The sequence below is a fragment of the Mustela putorius genome, unplaced genomic scaffold, assembly GCF_011764305.1.
Source record: "Mustela putorius furo isolate JIRA1106 unplaced genomic scaffold, ASM1176430v1.1 tig00537227_pilon_pilon_pilon, whole genome shotgun sequence".
In the NCBI taxonomy this organism is placed as follows: domain Eukaryota; kingdom Metazoa; phylum Chordata; class Mammalia; order Carnivora; family Mustelidae; genus Mustela; species Mustela putorius.
Genome location: NW_025422368.1, coordinates 13,238,225 through 13,260,802, shown reverse-complemented (window position 1 = coordinate 13,260,802; position 22,578 = coordinate 13,238,225). Strand labels below are relative to the sequence as shown.

The following is a 22,578-nucleotide window of genomic DNA, read 5'->3' as shown; positions in this document are numbered from 1 at the left end:
ATTGCCTACTGCAGTCCATTCTGCACTCTGTAAAACACAGATCTGATCACTTCCCTGCCCTTTAGTGGCTTCTGTTAGGTTTGTGTCAGTGGTCCACAGGTGTGCGTTAGAATCACCTGGGAATTTTAAAAAGGCGTATCAATGCAATGCCTGAATCCTACCTCAGACCAATCAAAAAGGAGTTTTTAGAGTGAGCCCCAAGCACCAAATCTTTCTGCCGAAATCTCCCTAGGCAATTTTAAGGTACAGTCATGTTTTGGAAGCCACTCCTTGAAACTTCAAGTTCCAGGAGGGCAAGAATGCTGTTTATCTTGCTTCGTACTCCATCCAAGCAACCACTACTTATCAAATAGCCCCCTTTATCCGGCACTGGAAGTAGGTGCTGGGCATGTAACTGGGAAGGAAAATAAAGTCACCACCTACCTTCTAGAGGAGGAGAAAAAGAATACACTGGCAAACAAAGACTGAATATTGATAAGTGCTCCCTGACGCAGAGGAAACCTCCAATTAACACTCTCTTGAACGAATAACAGCTAACATTTATTAACTAATTTGGCATGTTTTTGGTAACATTACAACTGGTCTACATTTATGAACCCACTTAGTCCTCACAACAGTCTTTAGAGGGAGTGCATTGTACTATTACCATCACAGATGAGGGAAGATGTTAAGTAATTTGGCCGAGGTCACATTGGAAGGAAGTGCTAGGGCCGGGCTTCTGAGCCTAAGAGGTCCGACCCCACTACCGACTCTCTAAACAGATACCCTATGTCACTCTCCGTAAGTCCTGCAGACCTTAGCGAAAAGGCAACCTCTTCTAGCAAACTTCCTAGAACTGCAGTAGGGACATCCCCCCTCCCATCTGCTCTCATATTTCCCCTGAAATCTCACATTTCACATTTGACATTCCCACCTTTCTGCTCTACCCTGTGCACAAGGCAAGGACTGGATTTGGTGTACCTACAGATTTCTAGCCCTCGGCAGAGGACCTCGCATCTGGTAAACAATAAATGTTTATTGAATCAATAAGGTGTTCCTTGTGGCAGGGCTCCCTTCTAACCAACTGAAAGACAAGAGAAACCCATTAGTTTTCCAAAGCAGCAAGCTTAATGGTTTACCAGCCCAAATGGGTTTTCAGAGCCAGTCTAAATTTAAGCAAGGACGGTTTGCCTGTTAGACCAGCAAGCAAAATGTTCCATGTACCGCTTTTGCTGTTGGGGTTCACGTTGATTAGCCCTATGTGGAGATGACAGCCATAGAGAGCAGTGAGAAGAGATGGTAGAATGTTGATATTGAGGGTGTGAGGACCCCAGGGTGCGTCTCTTGTGCACCTTTGGGCTAAAGATAAGGATACGGTTTATACTACTAACCAGTTTTTCGGTAATGTCCACCCTGGTGGAGCTTGGAGATCGCATCTGCCACCAGCTTGCTTAATTGCACTGAGTCATTTTCACTAACTTCTAGAAATAGAGATGCCCTCCTGTCCTTTGCCTTTAAACTATACTTGACCTTCACATGATCTAAAGTATAGGATCTATATCATAGCATATAGCAATTTTAAAGCACTTGTATAAATGACTTACAACATTTTTCTGAAGTGAGATAAATAAAATTTATGTACAATGCTCCAGGTCCCCCTCATTTCCTTTAATCCTCTCTGTATTTTTGGAAGGGATTATGAAACCCTGTGGCTTATAGGAATTTCGAGCGAGGTGTGACCATGAATGCCGATTAATATTTGTGCACGGGCCCTCTATCAAGGAGGGAAAAATGTGGGTTGTGAGGGAGAACAAGGAAGCAGGTCTTAAGGATTGAGGGCAAGGCAAGTATGTTTTACAATCTGAAAAATGGGTGCTTTTGAAATCAGATTTCAAAAAACAGTTTGGAGCTGTGCATTAGGAAATGGGTAGTACTTCATTATAAAAACCCCTCTTTGGGTAGACTGTGGTCTCAGAAGCCACATACCCAGGTACGGAGCAAGTCACATTTGGTGGAATGGAAGCAGGCCAGGGAGTATCCCGCACCATGGCTCGTCAGAGATTTCACATCAGACTCTTTGGAGTGCAGTTCTGGCTATGGGCTCTTCCTCTTAGTATTCTCTCAGAAAATCAAATTGACAGACCCCATGGAGTGGAGAGAGAAAACAATCGCTTTTTGCGAGCTTCTAGCTCACTCAAAGCCTGGATTGCTACAGGTCTTATGGCAAAGCAGAGAAAACAAGTGAAATTCTAAAATCAGTTTTAATCTTGAAAACAACCCTTTTGATCCATTTCTGTCATCTCGCTACATTCCCCACAGCTGCCATTCTCTTCATCCAATGGAGCATGAGTTTTATGAGGACAATGAGTATCTTTCCAGCTTGCCTGCTGATGCAGACAGAGCAGAGGACTTTGAATATGAGGTAAGATCGTTTTCACACCACTTCACGTTTCTTCGTGAAGTTATGGTTGAGGGGTTTTGCACAACAAGAAAAATTTAACTATTACTGTGAGAAATATTTTGTCTATTACATATTGAGGGTAAGTTCTTTTACCTATTGTTTGTTTGGGCTGTTTGTGTCTAGTATTTTAAATATACTGGAAAACATTTTTATAATATAAGCTTGAAAATAATTTGCTTGCATTTTTGTTGATTTTCATACATAGTATTACGGCAGCCACATTTTTTTTCTTTTTACTGTCATGAGGTAATTTCCAAGTAGAGTTTGAAAAAAAATTATATTTAAAATCAAGATTGTACTTCTGTTTTCATTCATTGGTATTTTGATTTTAGTTGACAAACTAAATTGTTTTATATTAGGTATATTTTCTTTCACTTATTCAACATTCTCTTTATTTGTGACTCAAGTATATGCCATAAAAAGTAGTTTCACTGACTTTCTAGAAAGAGGAATGGTCTAATGCCCTTTTATTATTTAGCCTTAACACCATATACAGTAGAGTACCTAGACTGTGATATACAATAATTCCAAAAGCCCATCGATTAATTATTTAAAAGCTTTCACAAAAGTTAAAGGATTTATCCTAATCTTTCCTCTTCTGCTGCCGTCTATAAATCTTTGAAAGGTTTCAGACCACTCTGACATTTGGAAATAAAGTAGATTGGGAAGGTAAAGAAGCTTTGGTAAACAGGTAGAGAACCCATGATTATCTGCCCTTTTAATGCTTTAGATGATGTCATACAAGTTCAGCAAAATGTTCTTTTCCGCTTTACAACCTGGAAATCCTGAAATCTCTTCCCTTAGGAGGATCTGAAATCAAATAAGGCCGATTCCGTGAAGCTCACCCAAAGCAAATAGACGTTTATTTGAAATCTTCGCCCCGCAAAAGTCATTGCTGGGGATTACCGAAATCGTTTGTGTGATGATACCTAGCATCTGAGTAGATGGTTTCAGCGTTGTTGTTGTTCCTACTAATTTTTCATCCCTTTTCCATTAAGTTGATTGAAAAGTTTTATTTTATAAATCTATTCAAGGACTGGTATGCACTGAAATATCCATTAAGTTTTGTCTTCTCATGAAAAACAAATTACAAAATTGAGTCACTTACCCAAATAATTCAAGATTAAATGATGTTTTCCTTTCAGCTAATGAATACTTTGGGTTTAGGGACTGGATTTACCTAGCTCACTTCAGCTTTTTATTTAGTTTGTGCCTTCAAGCTTTATTAAAAATAAATCTGTATTCGGAGGGAGGGCATGGAAGAAAAACTTGCTTAGGCTAGCAGGTTAACAGTAAAAATTATGTAATTAATTAACATATCATTGAATATTCCAGTGCAGACAGATTTCCTTACCTTTCTGTAGGGCTTACTGTAGCTGAAGCACATCCTCTTTTTTGAACAATATAAATCCCTAATAGATGCCAGCCTCAGTATGATGACAGTGGTAAATGCTCAGACAGGTCCTCTGTAGCCTGTAATCTCAACTAATCACAGCATCATAGTCATTAATTTGCTGTCAGCTGTGATTCTCTTGCCGAAGGCGTCTTTTTGAGTGATTGAAATAAGAATGTTCCTGTGAAATTTAAATAAGGAAGACATTACTGTGACAGGCTTCAATCACGAGAAAGGATGCATTGAAAGCATGGTACATGGTTAAACAGAGGGGCGGAGGTATGGGGGAATATCCCAAGGATCATTTACCAGGTTTCGGAGAGAATAATGGTTCTACCTAGCACTCCTCAGTCTGTCCTGGTTAGGAGGCAGAGTGGCACGCATCATCCCTCACGGCTGTGTGAGATTAGATGGTAAAATCTAGTCCCCGGCTGTCAGCCTTGCTGATGATTGTGGATGCCACATTAAGTGGGGAGACGTTGAAATCACAACCCCGTCTTCTGCCCTGTTATACTTAGACGCACACCAGTCAAGTGCCTCTGTGACCAGCTAAGATGACCCCAGCTCCCTCAGAGCTCTGAGGATGCAGTGGTCTAGCCCTTTCCAGGACTGCTTCTGTGCCTCTTAGAGAACATTACAGGAAACAGGTCTAATGGCCAAAGAGAGAACTTCATCTCAAAAAAAGATAAGATATTTCTCCTCAACCTAGACACGAACGCACATCAACAGGCTGTCGAAGAAGTTGAGGAAGGTTTCCTTTCCATCTGCTCCTATTGGTTTCTACCTTCAGTGTTAATGAGCACTTAAAATAGGCCAGGCTCTTATCTAAGTATGCGATGGAAGAAGCCTCTGCAGGAGCAGCTTCACCTGCAGGGAAACGGGAAAGACACATACTGTTCCAGGATGGGCAGGGCTAACGGAGAGCAACTGCGTGGGTAGCGGAGAAAGGAAACGCATGGTGTTGGGACGGGCTCTTGCTGTCTTATGCAAGGAAGTCGGGGAAGGCCTCTCTCATAGGAAACTTAAGGAAAGTAAGAGAGCAGCCACGTGGGAAGGGCAAGTACAAAGGACCAGAAGCGGAAGCATGCCCTGTGTGCTTAAGGAACAGCAGAGGCCAGTGCCCTAGCAGCCTGGACAAGGAGGAGAAGCCAGAGGGAGGAGGGGCTTATCTTGAGGCACCTTTCACTTCTCCCATGAGGACGGGAAGTTGCTAAAGAGCTGAAACCCTAGCAAGATTCCTCTGGTTGCCAGAATGAATCTGACAGTTGCAGGGGGATGGGGGCACTGGGGGGGTGGGGAGTCGTGTTGGGCATAGGAAGCAAAGGCTGCAGCGGCATAGTCAGGCAAGCCAAGGTGGATGCCTGGGGATGGTGAGGCGGAAAGGGCTGAGGCATGGTCTGGAAGGACAGCATCCATCCTGGGGCACAGGGTTTTGCCTAAATGTCCGTGTTTGAATCATTTGCCTCCAGGCTGCAATTAGATTTGGGCTCCAGATTTGGGCTAAAAACGGGATTTTCCTTCTGACTTTTTAAAAAACAAAATACCATAGGCCGAAGGGAAACACAGCTTCTGGCATCCGCTGGAACTAGCATAATAAACCCACTCTTTAAAAGACAGGAAGTGCATAGAACTGCATTTCTGAACTTGCTAAAATGCCAACTGTGTAACTGTAGAGGCCCCTTTGTAAAGACCTACTTGCTCTGGACTCAGTGAACCAAAGCTGATCTGTCTATCTTGTGCCTACATATTTAGGGACTTTGAGTGCCTGGATTATTGACCCAATAGACCAAAACAGATCTGACTATCTTGTAAATACATATTTAGGGACTTTTTAACATGCAGATTATTGCATTGATAGACTGTAACAGCTCCCTTCAGAGCCATGATAGGCAGCAAATGCTTCTTTGGAGATATGATAGTCAGCATGTCAATGTTATGGTGACTCTGGTGCATTAGGGATCTCTATGAAATTTTAATGACACCCATATCTCACCATGGCCTATCACCACTTTGCCTAGGAAAATTATTTGACTGGCTTTAAAATTTCCTCACTGTGCTCCAGAAAAGTCTCAGAGGACCAGTCTGCATTAAAAGACTCATAGCTTTAAGTGTGTTCTCTTCTATAAATGATGGTCCTTGTTCTCCAATTAAAAATGATAAAGGATTTTAATTTTATTTGTGAGAGAAATAATAAAAATATCAAAATTTAAATAATGCACCCATCCTAAGAGTCAGGGTGCCCCATACCACTGAAATACTACTGAGGATTAAGCGTCTTCTCTCCTTTATTTTCAACTTTGTGCACTTTTTTCCTAGAGCCAGCTAAAGGTCGAAATAAATCATAAATAGCCCTTAGCAACTCAGAGGCAGATCTCAAATCCAGCCTCTACCAGAAATAATTTAAAGGGAAAGGCTTCAAGAAATATAGAGCCCTTTCATCCAACCCCTAATAAAGATACGTTTGCCCCTGCTGGAGTGCGAGGAAGATGCTGAATTTTCTGCAGTATTTACCATTAACTCTCAAAAGGCGATGTGCTAGAGAAGAGTCAGAGAAGTAATATTAGACTAATAGTGAAGTCCAACATTTTGATAGCATGAAACATCAGGTTAGCCAAGACAAGCAAATAATTTAAGTAGCACTTCGAAATCTGGTGGTTTTCATCACCTAGAAATGCCACTCAAAACATTTCTACTCCTCCTCCTGAGATCAGGCTAAATACCCAAGAATCTGAATTAAGTGTACATTGAGTTCCCCTTCTGAATACGTGGTCATCAGACTAAGAAGGAATTTAGAAGTTGGCTTGAAGAGGTGTTAAAAGTAGAAGGGTGAAGAGGACAAGTGTATGTCAGAGTTCTGTGTATATATCAACTGAAAACCAAACCCAGGCTCCTATGTAGAAATAGGAAAGAGCATTTAGCACATTAACTAGGTCTTCTAGTTCTTCTAGGTTCTTCTAGTTCTTCTTTCTTATGCAAAGTGTAATAAACCCTGTGCTATGCTGAGAAAGGTCATTTTGCAAAATTTGTTTTTCAGACCTGGATCCCTATGAATAGGTGCAGAATATTTGTGACAATATGAGTAGATAACCTCTCTTGTACATAGTTAAAGAAAAGAGAATTATGAATCAAGAATATGGTCATTCAAAAAATAACAAGAGGATAAATATTAACTAGATTTTGGTCATATTTTTCAAGCAGCTTCATGACTGTGAAGCAAACTTAGGGAAAAATTCATGTGTGTGTATAGAACATGGTGGCTCCTTTCTAGGCTGTGAGGGCAGAGACCTTATCTGTCTGTCTGTCTGTCATCGATCACATCACCCATTTCATAGTAGGTGCTCATATTTGGTGAATGAACAAAGGAGAGTTCCTGTTGTCTGCATGGACCAACTTTTGAGCAATGAGTCCCTTTGGACCTTTTCGTACAAGGGAATTGGAAAGGAACCTGGGACCACCATGCAGTTACAACAGATATCCTCTCTCTTTCTCATAGGTATATATTCCTTTTTTGTTAAGTTCATACCTCTCTGCAATGTCTCCCTCTTTGCTGCACCCCCACCCCCAGTCTCTGGAAACCATCTTTTGACTCTGATCCTCTGTTTCTGTGAGTTTGACTTGTTTTTTCTTTTTTTAGATTCCACATAAAATAATAGTGTGCAAATTTATCTTTCTCTGACTTCTTTCGCTTAGCTTAATGCTCTCAAGATCCATCTCTGTTGTGGCAAATGGCAGGATTTCCTTCTTAAACACACACGCGCACACACACACACACACACACCACATCTGCTTTATCTATTCATCCACTGATAGACACTTAGTTGTTTCCATATCTTGGCTATTGCAAATAGAGATATATTTTTTTTAATGTCAAGGGTTCTCTAATCCAAGCATCATTTTTGTTTCAGTTCAACACTTCTAAAGAAAGGTCCAGGAGAATGAGGAGAGAGATAAGAAATGAAATAGAATTTTAATGGTCTCCATGTAAATTCATTCCTGCCGATTATTATAAGAATCTCATACTTGATATGAGTTTGATATATTCCCTAATCCACCCCAGTACTTCCTTTATAACTTCCTCTCCAAGGGATTATCCCCAAATTTATGAAACACAACCATGGACAGAGAACTGAGAGCCTCCCAAAGTAGCCAACCCTGACTCTGATGGTCTCTGGGAAATGTGTCAAGGAGTTTGAAAACCAATGCTGGAAAGAATATGTTTGGTGTGAGACATAATTTATAAAGAGATGATAATATTATCCATATGTGCATTGGATATTAGGGAAAAGAGACAATAGCGCATAGAGTGTGAAAGCGTAGCATTTTCAGAATTATTTTGATTCACTGCGTGCTTTATATTTCACCAGTCCCTTTTATTCCAGTTGTTAGTCACATTTTAGAATTATTAATGAAATATATAAAATAATTTTATACCACTTACCACTGGGGCAATAAAATCGTCCATTTAAAAAAATCACCTTAATAGGTTTCATTCTTGTGGGAAATTTATTGAATTGAAAACCGACCTAGATGAAGTGTGAAAATATTTTTATTACTTGAACATTTAAGATAAGATGGTATGCTATCAGAGTCGGCTCACTGAAGTATCTATTCATGACACCACCATTTCCTCAAGTTCTAGCAGATGAAAATGTCAGTCATGGAAGGCAACCCAGAAGCTGTCATGTAGTGGGGATTGTGTTTCTAGAATCTCTGGGGCACGTTTCTTCTTCCTATCACCGGTGCTTCCTCCCTTGTGTAGGAGAGTATCTCTAGGTTCTTCCCTGGTCTCCTGGGCTCCATCCAGTAGTCTCTGCAGTTCATCCATTCACCAATTCCTGCCAGACCAGCCGTTCTCAAACAGACTTCTCACTGGGTCGCTCTCCCATTCATCATTTTGTATGACTCTACTCCTTGTGTTAACTCTAATTGTGTTAATTCTCTGCCTGGCAGGAAAGGTCCTTCATACTCTGCCACCCCTCTACTTTTTCAGGCATCTTGGGGTCAAACTCTGCAGCCCAGCAATACTCAGAGAAAGCTGGGTACTTTCCTTCCTCTACACCTTCACCTATGAGAATTTCCGCCCCTCAAATGCTTTCCTCACACTGTCCCACACAGAACTACCATATCACATTCTATAATTTCTTTTTTGCATTATGTCTTGGGTTATAGTTATTTATGTACATATCTTTTTCTTCTAAATAGTTTTTCTTCTTTAAAGAAGACACTTCTTTTCTTTTCTTTAAAGAAGACACTTCTTTAAAGAAGACACTTTAAAGAAACCACTTCCAAGCATCTTTATATCACTGGGAGAGCCTACCTTCCACATACCTTAGCACACAGAGGGCATACAGAAATATTTGCTTGAGGAATGAATAAATTACTGACATTGCTGCTACTGTTCTTATTTGTAAGTATCCTGAACACAAATACAAAAAGGTGAAATGGTGGGGAAAGGGGAGAAGACAGGTGACAAAAATAGAAATTTGAAATAAAGTGTGAAAGTCTTTTATTTTCTCTTAATATTTCAATTAACAGTCTAATAATTGGAGTAAATGATTTTAAACATACACTCATGCCAGACTATAAAAAAAGAAAATTTGGATTTTGTGTTTTTGTTGCCATTCTAACAAGAATATCCATGTTTTACTTCACACTTAGAAGCTGGAGAACCCTACTAAACAGACAAGCTGACTTACATAGGTAAAGAATGACTGGAATTCAACTCCCTGGTAGGATAACCATACATTCTGGTATGCCCTAAGCTATCCCCATGTATGGCTAAGTTCCACTTTAATTAAGAGTAGCACCATCTTTCTTTCATCTTCAAAAATGTCCTACCTACATACTACATTATAGACTTGACTTAGTTTCAGTACTTGAACCTTAGTTGAGGCTGAAACTTTGTAATGAAACTTTATATAATCCTAAAATTCCAAGCAGAGGTAACTCAGAATTTCTTAATTTGAAAACCCATGTTTATAAAATTGAAGGATTTTCCTAAGTTGTGATTTTCTATTAAAAAAAAAAAGGTTCTCCCTAAGAAGTGACTAGAAAGAAATAGCCATCAAAATTGTTGTAATTCTTTTAGATTTCTTCCTGGAAGAAATGATATTAGGGCACCGGGGTAGTTCAGTGAGTTAAGCAGCTGCCTTTAGCTCAGGTCATGGTCTTAGAGTCCTGGGATCAAGCCCCATGTAAGTCTGTCAGTCTCTCTGCTCGGGGGAGTCTGCTTCTCTCTCTCCCTCTGCCTCTCCCACCAGCATTTGCACTCTCTTTCTCTCTCTTTCTCTCTCTTGCTCTCTCTCTCAAATGAATAAATAAAGTCTTTAAAAAAATGAGATTAATATTATTGTTAATTTTTCATGTAATTTCATAAAATAAATATAAAGCCCATTATCTTTTACCTCACTGATTATGACAACACTAAACTTTATTTCCTCAGAAAACAATGAAAAGCAAATTTAACCTTCCAAGTTGGTTATTAAAATACTAGAAACCTAGATATAAGATGAAGATTACTTCCACTACATATATGAATTTTATCAAAATCCTGACATCCAATTTTTGTTCAAAGATACTCATGATACACATTCAGATGATTGCTTTGCATTACTAAAAGGTGTTAGAGGTTGTGTTTAAGGTGAAAATTTGCGTGTTAAATCATATTCCCCAATATCTCCTATTCTGCTTTCAGAGAACTATTTTCAAAGGGGCATAGAATGGAGAGCTGCATCACCACTTCCTCTTATCAGGGAGATCATATGATAGTGGTGATTCACAGACCTGTACCCCTGGGGATAAAAATATATGTTTATAAAAAATAAAAAATTAATAAAAAAAAATCTTTAACAATGAAAAAAAAAAAAAAAAAGAATGGAGAGCTGTCTTTTCACTATAAAGCAAATTCCAGATAAGGATTCCAATGTTCCCTCCAGAGGCAATATAATCAAGTTGAATATGTCCAAACAAGGAATGTGGTCCCAGTTCTAGCTCTGTCTCTTAAAGCCTCCACTTACCTCCTGCATCATAGCATCTTCACATGTGAGCTCCATGGGGATACCAATAATATTTGGAATGATTTGTCTCATCTGGTCTGCCCATGTAACTCACTTGAGCAAAATGAGACAAACCCATAATCAGATCCTTAAAATTTTACAAATATTTTATCATTTCAGTCCTATCAACCCCCATCTTTTAGATTTTTATAGAGAGTGTACACACTTAAGGACACACATTGGTCTATGTCTAGTACCATACTTTACCAATGGGTAGAAAGTAGCACACCTCTCCATATTATCTCTGACTTTAGCTTTAGTGTTTGGAACCAGCTGACCCATAAATATTTGCCAAGGTGAAATGGCAGTTACAGGCTGTAGGCACTATAAATTATTTTATTTAAACACAATATTTATTTTTTTAATTAGAAAAATATAGAAAACAATCCCAGTTTAGATTTTTTCCCACCAAATTACTGTCTTTGAAAAAATTTTGGAATCTTTAAAGAGCATGCGTTTACATTGTCATGAGATTTCTCCCCTTTCTCCTTTAGACTTAAGCCCTTGACAATGCTCTGGTCCATAATTATACAGTGAGTTCACTGATATTCACTATGTATTAAATAATCAAACTTAATATAAATAAAAGAGACTCTTGCATGATCAATATAGGTAGTATGTTATGAGCCAAAGATTCTGGTAAATCCAATGTATGTATTTGAAGTCCAAAATAAAATATTAAGTATCATTTTCTGCAGTCATACCATTCAAGGTAACCACAGTTAACACTTTGTGTGTCTCACATTGTTTTTCCTATAACTAAAATTTCATCCTTTTGTTGGGTGCTTACATTTTTTCCTGGGTTTCTTAGCTATAGGAAAATAGAGTGATCTGCATCACGCATGAAACTTCATCTGCATTATACTTTTTTCTAGCTTTATTGAGATAAAGTTGACATGTAACATTGTATAAGTTTAAGGTATACTACATGATGACCTAATATATGTATATGTTGTGAAATTATAACTGCAATAAGATTAGTTAACACCTCTACCTCTCACATAATTACCTTTTTGTGTGTGTATGGTGATAACATTTAAGATCTACTCCCTTAGCAATTTTCAAGTATATAATACAGTGTTGTTAAAGTCAGCATGCTGAATGTGATATTCTCAGAACTTATTCATCTTAGAGCTGGAAATTTTAACTCTTTGACCAATATTTCCCCATTTTCCCCACTTTCTGGTCCCTGACAACCATGATTCTATTCTGTTTTTGAGCCAACTTTATTAGATTACACCTATGAATGAGAATACAGTATTTATCTTTCTTCATCTGGTTTATTTCAATTAGCATAATGTCCTTGAGGTCCACACATGTTGTTGCAAATGGCAGGATTTCCTTCTTTTCATGGCTGAATAGTACTCCATTGGGGGTGTATATCACATTTTTTTATCCATTCATCCATCAATGGATGCTTACATTGTTTCTGTGTGTTGGCTATTGTGAATAAGATTGCAATGAACATGGGAGTCCTGATATCTCTTCAATATCTTGTATTCATTTGCTTTGGATATATATACCCAGAGCATGATTGCTGGACTGGGTAGTTCTTTTTCTTAAATTTTTGGAGGAACCTCCACTGTGTTTCTCATAGTGGCTGTACCAATTTCCATCCCCACCAACAGTGCACTAGGGTTTCCTTTTCTCCACTCCCTCACTAACACACTTGTTAGGTTGTATGTTTTTAGGAGGTTATTCATGTGTCTTCTAGGTTATCCATTTTGTTGGTGTATGATGGTTCATAACAATCTCATGATCCTTTGTATATCTGTGGTCTCAGTTATGATGTTTCCCATTCCATATCTGATTTTATTTATCTGAGACTTCACTCTTTTTTTTCTTAGTCTAGCTAAAGGTTTACCAATTTGAGTTATTTTCTTAATGTAGGCATTCATCACTCTAACTTCCTTCTTAGGACTACTTTTGTTGCATTCCATAAGTTTTGCCATGTTGTATCTTCATTTTATTTTTTTTTTCAATAATTTTTTTATTTTCCTTTTGGTTTGTCTTTAACCACTGATTATTTAGGAGTGTGTTTTTAAATTTCCACATATGTGTGAATTTTGCAACTTCCTCCTGTTATTAATTTCTGGTTTCATACAATTGTGATCAGAAAAGATACTTAATATGATATCAGTCTTCTAAATGTTCTAAACTCGTTTTTTAAATTAATGTATAATCTATCCTGACGAATATTCTGTGTATGTTTGAGAAAAAAGTGCTACTGTTGGATCAGATGTTCTGTATATGTGTGTTAAGTCCATTTGCCCTAAAGTATATTTGAAGTCCAATGTTTCTTTACTGGTTTTCAGCATTTCAATATTTCCTTACTTATTTTCAGTGTTTCCTTATTAGTTTCTTATTAATGATCTACCCATTGTCAAAAGTGGGGTGTTGAAGTCTGGATTACTGTATTGTTGTCTGTTTCTCCCTTCAGATGTGTAAATATTTGCTTAATATATTTATGCTTTAATGACGAGTACATATTAAATTTATAATTATAATATTCTGTTGATGAATTGACTGCTTTATTGTTATATAATGACTTTCTTTGTCTGTTGTTACAGATTTTGACATAAAGTCCATTTTATGAGCTATAACTATAGCTACTCCTGATCTCTTTTAGTTTCCACCTGCATAGATTATCTTTTTCCATCCTCTACTCTGTGCCTAAATGTGTTCTTAAAGCTGAAGTGAGTCTCTTGTAGGCAGAATATATTATAGTTGAGTCTCTTGTTTTTTTAATCTAGCCAGCCACTGTCTGCCTTTTGATTGGAAAATTAATCCATTTACATTTAGAGTAATTATGGATAGGTAAGGATATAGTAATGTCATTTTGTTAATTGTATTCTGACAGTCTTAGAGTCCTCTTATTCCTTCTTCCTCTCTTGCTGACTTCCTTTATGAACTGATGAATTGACTTTGTGGTAGAGGTAGAAATGAGAACAAAGAGACAAAAATGTTTCCTAGCTAAATATTTAACAAACATAAGATTTTATAGTTATTCTCATAAATAAATAAGCACTGGGTCTCAGTTTCTAATCTCTGCACCCTCTTCCATTGCCTTATTGTATTATTATTGCTTGTTCCCACTTTGGACTCCCCTATAAATCTCTGATATTCTTCAGTGTGGAGACCTTATCTTATGCATCTTTGTCTTCCAAGTACCAAGCATATAGTGGACTTATTGCAACAATAACTAAATTTTAAATATACTTTCAGGCTAGCAAATGAAAGGCTTATATGACTAAGGTTTAGAGTTACAGCTCTGTAGATGTTAATCATCTTTTCATCTAGTTGTTTTCTTTCTCAAATGAAATATTAAGGAAAATAAAACTTTTTCTGGTTAGAATTGGAACTTACTATTTACTGTTCTAATAAGCATACCTAAACATATCACATAGACACACACACACACACACACACATAGTCACAAAGCCTCTGACTTTGTCTTTTCATTGGCTAGTAGGGTGTTTAGAATGTGGTGATGAAGCAAATAAATATTTTGGCCGATTTTAAACCCAGAGAAAAATGTCAATTATAATAATGATGTTTACAGATGAAGCACTGGACAGCAGTATTTTTAAAAACAACAAAAAATATCTACACGCATAGTCATTATAAATGGAAGAGATTGAGATAATGCAAAAATGAATGGCACAAAGTTGATAATCACTTTAATTGAACTGAGATATGATACTTAACTATATAATAGGATTTTAAATGACCATATTTCATCTCTTAGTACAAGACATTTAAGGCAATATGTGTTTGTACTTGGCTGATGTAAGTTATAGAGTCCATTATTTCAGAAGCCAGGCCTAATTATGAGTTGAAGTTCTACAGCAGAAATTATTCATCAGCCAAAGTTTAAAATTTGATCAGTCCTAGAAATACTCTTACCTGTATTTTTATTTCATTGTCCTTGCCTTCTTGTAGATACTCCCTTTTTATATTTCTACTTGTTTTTCAATAGCCAAACCTTGAAAATTAAATCTGTAACTTTTTTTCTTTGTTCTGAAAAACACATTGAAACCATTTGCTCTTTCACTTTTCTGAGACCAGGTTTTAAAGTCTAGAGTCCACCCAGTAGGAAATGAAGGCTTCTGTAGGAAGCAGTAACAAAAGGGGGATTGCCATAAATAGCTTATTTTTAAGAAGTGTGCACTTTAGAAGTAAAAGCTCCCTTTTCAAATGTAAAAGGATATTAGTATTCAGATAATAATAATAGATATTGGAGGTAGAACTTTAAAATAAAAATAGATAAACACATTTAGATAAAGAACAATTAAGTGGTATTTGGACAGAAGAGAATTAAGTTAAGAGAACTTTGACATGATGGAATTTGAACCACAAAAAGACCTTAGAAGCACAGCTGATTACTTGACAAAGGAAACTGAAGCCCATAAAGGTTCAAAGACTCACGTACATAGCTAATTAGTAGCAGATACTAGACATGAATTTCTTCTTTTTCATTAAAAAAAAAAGTATGATTATAAAAATAATAGATGTTCATTATTTTATATTCTTATTCAAATTCCCCCTTGGCATGTAACTGAGTAGGTGTTCTTTCCTAGAGTGTATAATCGTCAAGAGTATATAATATTTCACCTTCTCTTATAAACAAACTAAAATTAATATGTCCTATAAAGTGTGATTGCCTGTGATTTGTCTTATGAGAGAGGTCTAAAACCCCTGAATAACCTTTAGAAGGATAGTTTGTTTTCCAGAGGATGTTTATGAGTAATCAAAGGATCCATGGACAGCTGTTGAGCCTTTTTGCAGCCAGGAAGTTGATAATCCTTAAAGAACTTTTCTTTCTTTGACTTATACATAATACCTGCCAAATAAAGACAGTTGGGAATCCTTTTAAACAAAAGTTTTGAATATGCTTTAGGAACATAAATGAACAAAGTAGTTGGGAAATTTAAAAGAAAACTGTGATTCCATGACTGGGGATATCACTAACTGGTCCCAGTTGGGAAGGATTTAATAGGCTTCCTATTTGCCTTGTACAGAAACTAATATTTCTCCAAAATGAAAGCAAAAGGGACTTATAACTTTGGTTTCTGTCCTTCAGATAACCCAGAGTTTCCTATTACTTACTTTCTTCCGTGTTGACTTGAAGGTTTAAATTTCCAAATGCTATGATTTAGAATTTTTCTACCTTAAATATTTTTAGTAATAAAATCTCATGCAATAAATCTGTTGTGGGATGGATAAACAAGTTCAAAGACATAGAGCAATTCATAGAGGTTTTAGCACATGTGGATATTCAATTAGTTTTACTATCTAATGCTCATAGGACGAAGTAATTAATACCACTTTTTCAAAAACCAGACTGGCTATTCCAGATTCTGGTTCTATTCTTTATGTGTGTCAAAAAGAAAGAAAGCCATACGTTTTCTCAAGGACTTTTCTCAGGTCCAGAGACATTACTTTTATAATCATTTCCTGTCATTTTTCTTAGTGATCTTGAACACATGCATAATGGTATAGTAGCCATATAACAAAGTGTAGGCTTCCGTAATATAATAATGCTGATGGATCCATACCTGTTGGATATCAGATTGCTCAACTGAAAAAAGTTCTAGAACATTTTCTGGCACCCAAAGTATTTTGTTTTATATTCCAACTACATAAAATAAATTGCCTTCATTAAGTCCTCATTTATTGTCCCCTATAAGTAACCTACCACTAATTTGCAAGAAAACCCCTCAAAAAATTTGTTCCAACAAATCAAAGTCTGATTGTATCACTCTGATTGGAAGAAAATTATATTTGGGTATATTTGGAATCAGCCTGAAGTAGGCTCAACTCAAACCCCATTGCACAATACCTGTGTGACCTCTCTGAGCCTCAGGTTCCTCAGCTGTGCAAAGAAGATAACATTAATATATGTTGTTGTTGTTGTTGTTGTTTTACAAATGTGCTATGCCCAATGTGGGGCTTGAATTCATGACCCTGAGATCAAGAGTCACATGCTCTACCAACTGAGCCAGACAGGTGGCCCAATAATGAGTACTTAATATTAAGTGAGATAATATATGAAACCATGTAGTACAATAGTTGGGATGGAGATTAGATAGATAGATAGATAGATAGATAGTCTGCCATTTAGAATTAGAGCATATACATTGGTGCAGCCACTATGGAAAACAGTATAAGGGTTTCTCAAGAAGTTAAAACTCGAACTATCCTATGATCCAGCAGTCCGATTTCTGGACATATATCCAAAGAAAATGAAATCACTATCTCAAAGAGATTATCTTAGAAACAATCTAAGTGTCCATCATTGGATGAATGGATAATGGAAATGTATATGCAGATGATGGAATAATTTTCAGCCATGAAAAAAGAAGGAAATACCTAGTGCTCAGTGAGATAAGTAAAAGACAAACACTGTATGTGCTCACTTACATGTGGAATCTAAAAGAGCCAAACTCAAAGAAATAGAGAGTGGAATGGTGGCTGCTAAGAACTGAGGGTTGGAGGAGATGAGAAGGTGTTGGTCAAAGGGTACAAACTTCCAGTTACAAGATGAATAAATTCTGAGCGTCTAATGGTAATGATAATTAACAGTTCTGTATTATACACTTGAAAATTATTAAAACAGTAGATGTTAAATGTTCTCCCCACCAATCTCAGGTAATTATCTGAGGTATTAAGTAACCTTATTGTGGTAATCATTTCACAATACACACAAATCATCACATTGTACACCTTAAACTTACATGTCGTGTGTTATCATATATGTTTTCAACATATAACATGTAACTTTAAACTTTTTTCCAGCTTTATTGAGATTAATGATAAAGATTGATAATAAAAGTTGGGGAAAAGCTAAGAAAAAAATAAAATTGCACTCTAAATTCTCAGTCCTTCTGCATGCAAATACTGATCATGGTACCCCATAGTATACAATTAAACACGCAGGATTTTTACACTTTTATTTTTCATATTCCACTAAATTTAGCTTTTAGAGCAAAAATTTTGAAATGACTTCCACTTCTACTGTGAAATGAAGATGTTTTCCTTTCATCTGTCCAACCCAGTTAAGTTCAGAAATACTTTTGAGCAATATGATATTTCAGATTCTATGTGAGCATTGGAGAGCCAAAAATAAATAAATAAGACACTGACTTCCGTCAAGGAGCTCACAGTCAGATGTGGAAACCGAAAGTCATATATAATTACACTGCTGTGAGCCATGCACTATAAGAGGAATGGTCAGAGAGGAAATGGTACCTAAGAAGAATTTTGAACAAGCAGACATTTAAGGGGAGAGCAAGTACAAACACGTGAGGGCATCAACAAGCCCAGCCAGTTCAAGGACCTGCATAGCTCAGTCCAATTAGAGAGTAAGAAAGATATAGGATAAAGCTAGACAATTAGGCAGGGGCCAGATAAAGAAACATTTTGGGAAAAAAAAAAAGATTTTATTTATTTATTTATTGGAGAGACAGACAGAGAGACAGAGCACAAGCCAAGGGAGGGGCAGAGAGAGAAGCAGGCTCCCCTCTGAGCATGGAGCCCAATGCAGGGCTTGATCCCAGGACCTGAGCCAAAGTCAAATACCTAACTGACTGAGCCACCCACATGTCCAGAAACACTTTTTATGTCGTAAAATACCTTGGGCTTTTACTACAGGCCATGGAAGATAATTCATGCTAGAAGAGTCACCACGGAATCAGACTTGTGTTCCATTTAGACCCAGTTTTGTAGGCATGTGTAGGACCAGTTTAGAGGAAAAAAAAAACAAAGAAGAGACACAAATTAGGGATCAATTTCTATGGACCAGGTATCAAACAAAAAAGATTGGAACTAAGGGGGTGCCAATGGTAGAGTTTAAAATCCAGTAAATAAACTGTTGGCTTTTTTAAATAGGCAAAAATTATATAGGTGTTATCGTTCTCCTGCATGGCAAGTGGTTATGAGCCTAGCTACTAACCAAAGTCATTCCGGCAAACTTGACATCCGGCATGATCTGTCCTCTTTGATAAATGTCCCAGGGAGTCAAGACAGTCACCTGTCAGAATTGATAAGTGAGGCAGCAGCAGGGACCAGAGCCTTATTTGTGAGGGCATAGCTGCCAGTGCTTCTAGCCTGTTTACCTCTAGACTGATCTGTCTCGCTCTGAGACTTTTCTATTTCCACCCAAAGAGCCCCAAAATGCATTGAGGCTATGCCTACCTATGCGAGATACTCATTCTGGACTAGTCTGCAAATGTGGGGGAAGGATAAAGAGGCTACTTTCATTAGGCTGTTTCACAACTGAAGAGTTTCAATATCTTTAAAAGGGAAAGCATGAATTTGACCAATTCTCTGTAGGCATTTAGCAAAATAGGTAGTAAATTCTGTGAAATAGAAAAGCCCAAGGGATTACTGTGCAATGTACTTCTAAAATCCTAAAATGCTCATTACCTCATGCACGGAAGGTATCTGAGGAATAAGGAGCCATTTTTTGATTAAAAGGACTTAGTTCTGAACAATAGAGTGGCTGGTGTTTTTAAATTAAATACACAGGAAGACACTTAAAGCTCATCTTCTGCTTTTGTAAAGGAAAGAAATGAGAGTCTCAGAGGATCACCCCCACACTGATGAGAAGTGCACAGCACAGTTCTGTACCGTAAACTTTTGCTTTCTCTTCTCTTTACTAATGAGATTGTGGTTCTCTGTGTACGGGAGCACATTGCTGCAAAATCTAAGAAGGAAAGAACCGAAATCTGAATAGAGCAATGGTGGGACCCTGGTTTACTCATGGTGTGCTCATGAATAAAACGTCCGTTCATGGTGGAAACTCAGACTTTTTTTTTTTTTTTTTTTTTATTTATTTGACAGACAGAGATCACAAGTAGGCAGAGAGACAGGAAGAGAGAGAGAGGAAGAAGCAGGCTCCCTGCCGAGCAAAGAACCCGATGTGGGGCTTGATCCCAGAACTCTGGGATCATGAACTGAGCCAAAGGCAGAGGCCTTAACCCACTGAGCCACCCAGGTGCCCTGAAACTCAGACTTCTTAACATGGGCATCTTCTTCAAACGAGACACTTGCAGCAGCTAGGGACACTAATTATGGCACGCATCCCCTCCTCATCACCAGACCATTCCGCCTCCCATTATTTACTTTAGGAAACCATATTTTGAAGATTCAACTGATCTTTTATTCTCTAGAAAGCAACTAATGATTCTTCGAAACTGCCGTGGTCTTTACCTTCTGGCCCAAGATGGTGAATTGCAAGGTGTTCTCTGCTACACAAGTTTTCAGTAATTGTTATAACCCTGGCAATGTTGGAAAGGTTTTGCCTTCCCTCTGTTGCAGGTATTTGCCCAGTTGACAGCTGAAATGCCATGTTTCATTGAGGTTTTTTTAAGTCCTTCCTATCCGACTCCTTTTACATTCTCCTGCTGGGATTATTCCAAGACCTAATAGACTCCATCATTAGAAAACATTTTATAGTACTTAAAGCGGCTTTCCCTATGTTGAATTACATCTAGTGTTTCCCCTCCATTGCCCATTATAGAAGTAATTTGCAGAATTTCTGCAATTTTGCCAGGAACATCCAGAGGGAGTGTCTGTCTGGGGTGCTGGGTACCAGCGGCATTGCCAAGCTGGAAGGGACGGAGCTCTAGTGAGGAGTGTGTTTGTGTATTTCTGAATTTCCATGTGTCCCTAAATTACTATCTCTATCTATTATACCTGCTTCTTGTTCCCCTTAATAAATTCATGGATTCACATGCTTGCACAGGCCCTTTCCCACATATTTACTTATCCTAGATTAGATGTTGAGGTAAATTTGGATATGCCTAATAGTATTAAAAGACCAACAGAACAGCACTGTAGTGCTACAGTAAGTCATGTGCCTGTGCACTATCCTCTGTTTTTGTAAAAACTGTATCCCTAATATCTAGTATCACACACACTTAACAGTGTTTTATAGAAGTTGTGTTGGGTTTTTTCATTCATTCACGGGAAGTTTATTTTTTACAGCATGTGGGATAGTATAAAAGAAATGAGTATAAAATAAATATACAATCTCTACCCTCAGTAAATGAACATCTATTATTCACTTTAAGTGCACTTCAACAGTTTTCTTAGGGAATGCCTAGGTTTAGATGAAACACGGACAGTAAAAACAACAGTATGTTTTTTGGCCGTATTCTCTCCCCCAGTTGTTTGGGTTCTTGAAGATACCTCTCAGAATCTTCCCAGAAGCTTCTGAGAATCCTCAGGGTGGGTCTCCTATGTGCTCTTAAACTGTCTTGTTACTACCTAGTAAAATCTGACATTTTCTTTCCTTCTGGCTTCAACTGTGATGATCATATCCTCTGTGGGACCTAATGTTTTTGAAGCCCACTCTCTTTCCCTCCATCAAGTTTGGACTGGCCCAGACAGGTTGCTCAGGTCACTGCATACACACCAAGCTTCATTGCAAGAGTTACCTCAGGGAGAAGTAATAGTTGCCTATCTTTATGCTTTTGGTGTCATAAAGAGCTAAGATATGTCTTCTATATTCACTTTTCTCTATTGTATTTTTAGGATAGTGACAGAAATCTGTAATGGCAGATCTAAAAATAGTCTCAATAATGCTATGCTACAACATCAACTTGCCTCCAAACAGAGATGCAGTACTGTCTAGTCAACACCCAGCTGTAGAAAAAGAACCTTACCATGACATTGCAACCCGGTGTGTGCTTCTCCCTAATCCTGTCTTTTTTACCTTCTCCCTTGGGAGTAAGCATTATCCTGAATTTTATGCTTATCATTATCTTGTTTATCTGTATAATTTTGTGACATAAGTTTGTAGCTCTAAATAATACGTTCTTTAACTTTTTATCTTTAAATATTTTTGCAGCCATACTGAACGTATTCTTCTTAAAGCTATGTTTTTTATTCAGAATTATGAACCTAGTTGATCCAAGTTGTTATGTATAGTTATAATTCAGTAACATTCACTATTATTATAGGATTAACATTTATGAAAATGGCATCGTTTAGGTACTCACTTGGTGGGCATTTGAGTTGCTTCCAGCTTTATATTGTTACAGTTTTGCTATGAATAATCTTTTGTGTAGAGACTAGTGCATGTTAGAGCTTTCTAGGGGAACTCCGGGTATTGGATATGCACATTCACTAAGCAGTGAGCCCTGAACCCATTTTAACTCATACCAGCATGAAGGTGATACTAGGCACCACATTCCCAAAAATAACTTGGCCTTATTTAGACTTTTGATTTTCTCCAGACATAATTTTCTCCAGTTATTGTGTTGTGATAATTAGCTTTCACCAGGTATCATGTTGTGGCTTAAAAATCTTTCTCCTGAAAAAAATTACAATAAAATATACTTTCTCTTATTAATAAGGTGATTATTAACTGATTATTGATTATTAATAAGGCATCTTCTTATAAGTTTATTGGCCTGTTCAGTTTTCTTCTTCTGTATAACACCATTTTGGTATTTGCTCATTTCTATACTGGTTTTTTATTGATTGATTTTTTTAAAAAAATTCTTCATATGACAGATTGTGAAATCATTTCTTTATTTGTATTACAAATACTGTTTCTCAAGTTGGTGACTTGTCTTTTCACTTTTTCATAGTACCTTGTGCTTTAAAAAGTTCCTAATTTTAATATCATAAAACATGTTAATACGCTTCTTTATGGTTTATGCCTCCTGTATCTAGTTTAA

The 22,578-nt window shown here is 37.3% G+C and overlaps 1 protein-coding gene across 2 annotated transcripts in view; it reads left to right on the top strand.

Moving 5' to 3' along the window:
- The window catches only part of PDZRN4 (PDZ domain containing ring finger 4), a 352,459-nt gene that overhangs the window by 289,486 nt on the left and 40,395 nt on the right, over nt 1–22,578 (top strand). For both annotated transcript variants that reach the window (XM_013063000.2, XM_004765544.3), the window contains one exon: nt 2,299–2,401. In XM_013063000.2, coding sequence (XP_012918454.2) covers nt 2,299–2,401 — 103 coding nt within the window. The remainder of the gene's footprint in view (nt 1–2,298; nt 2,402–22,578) is intronic.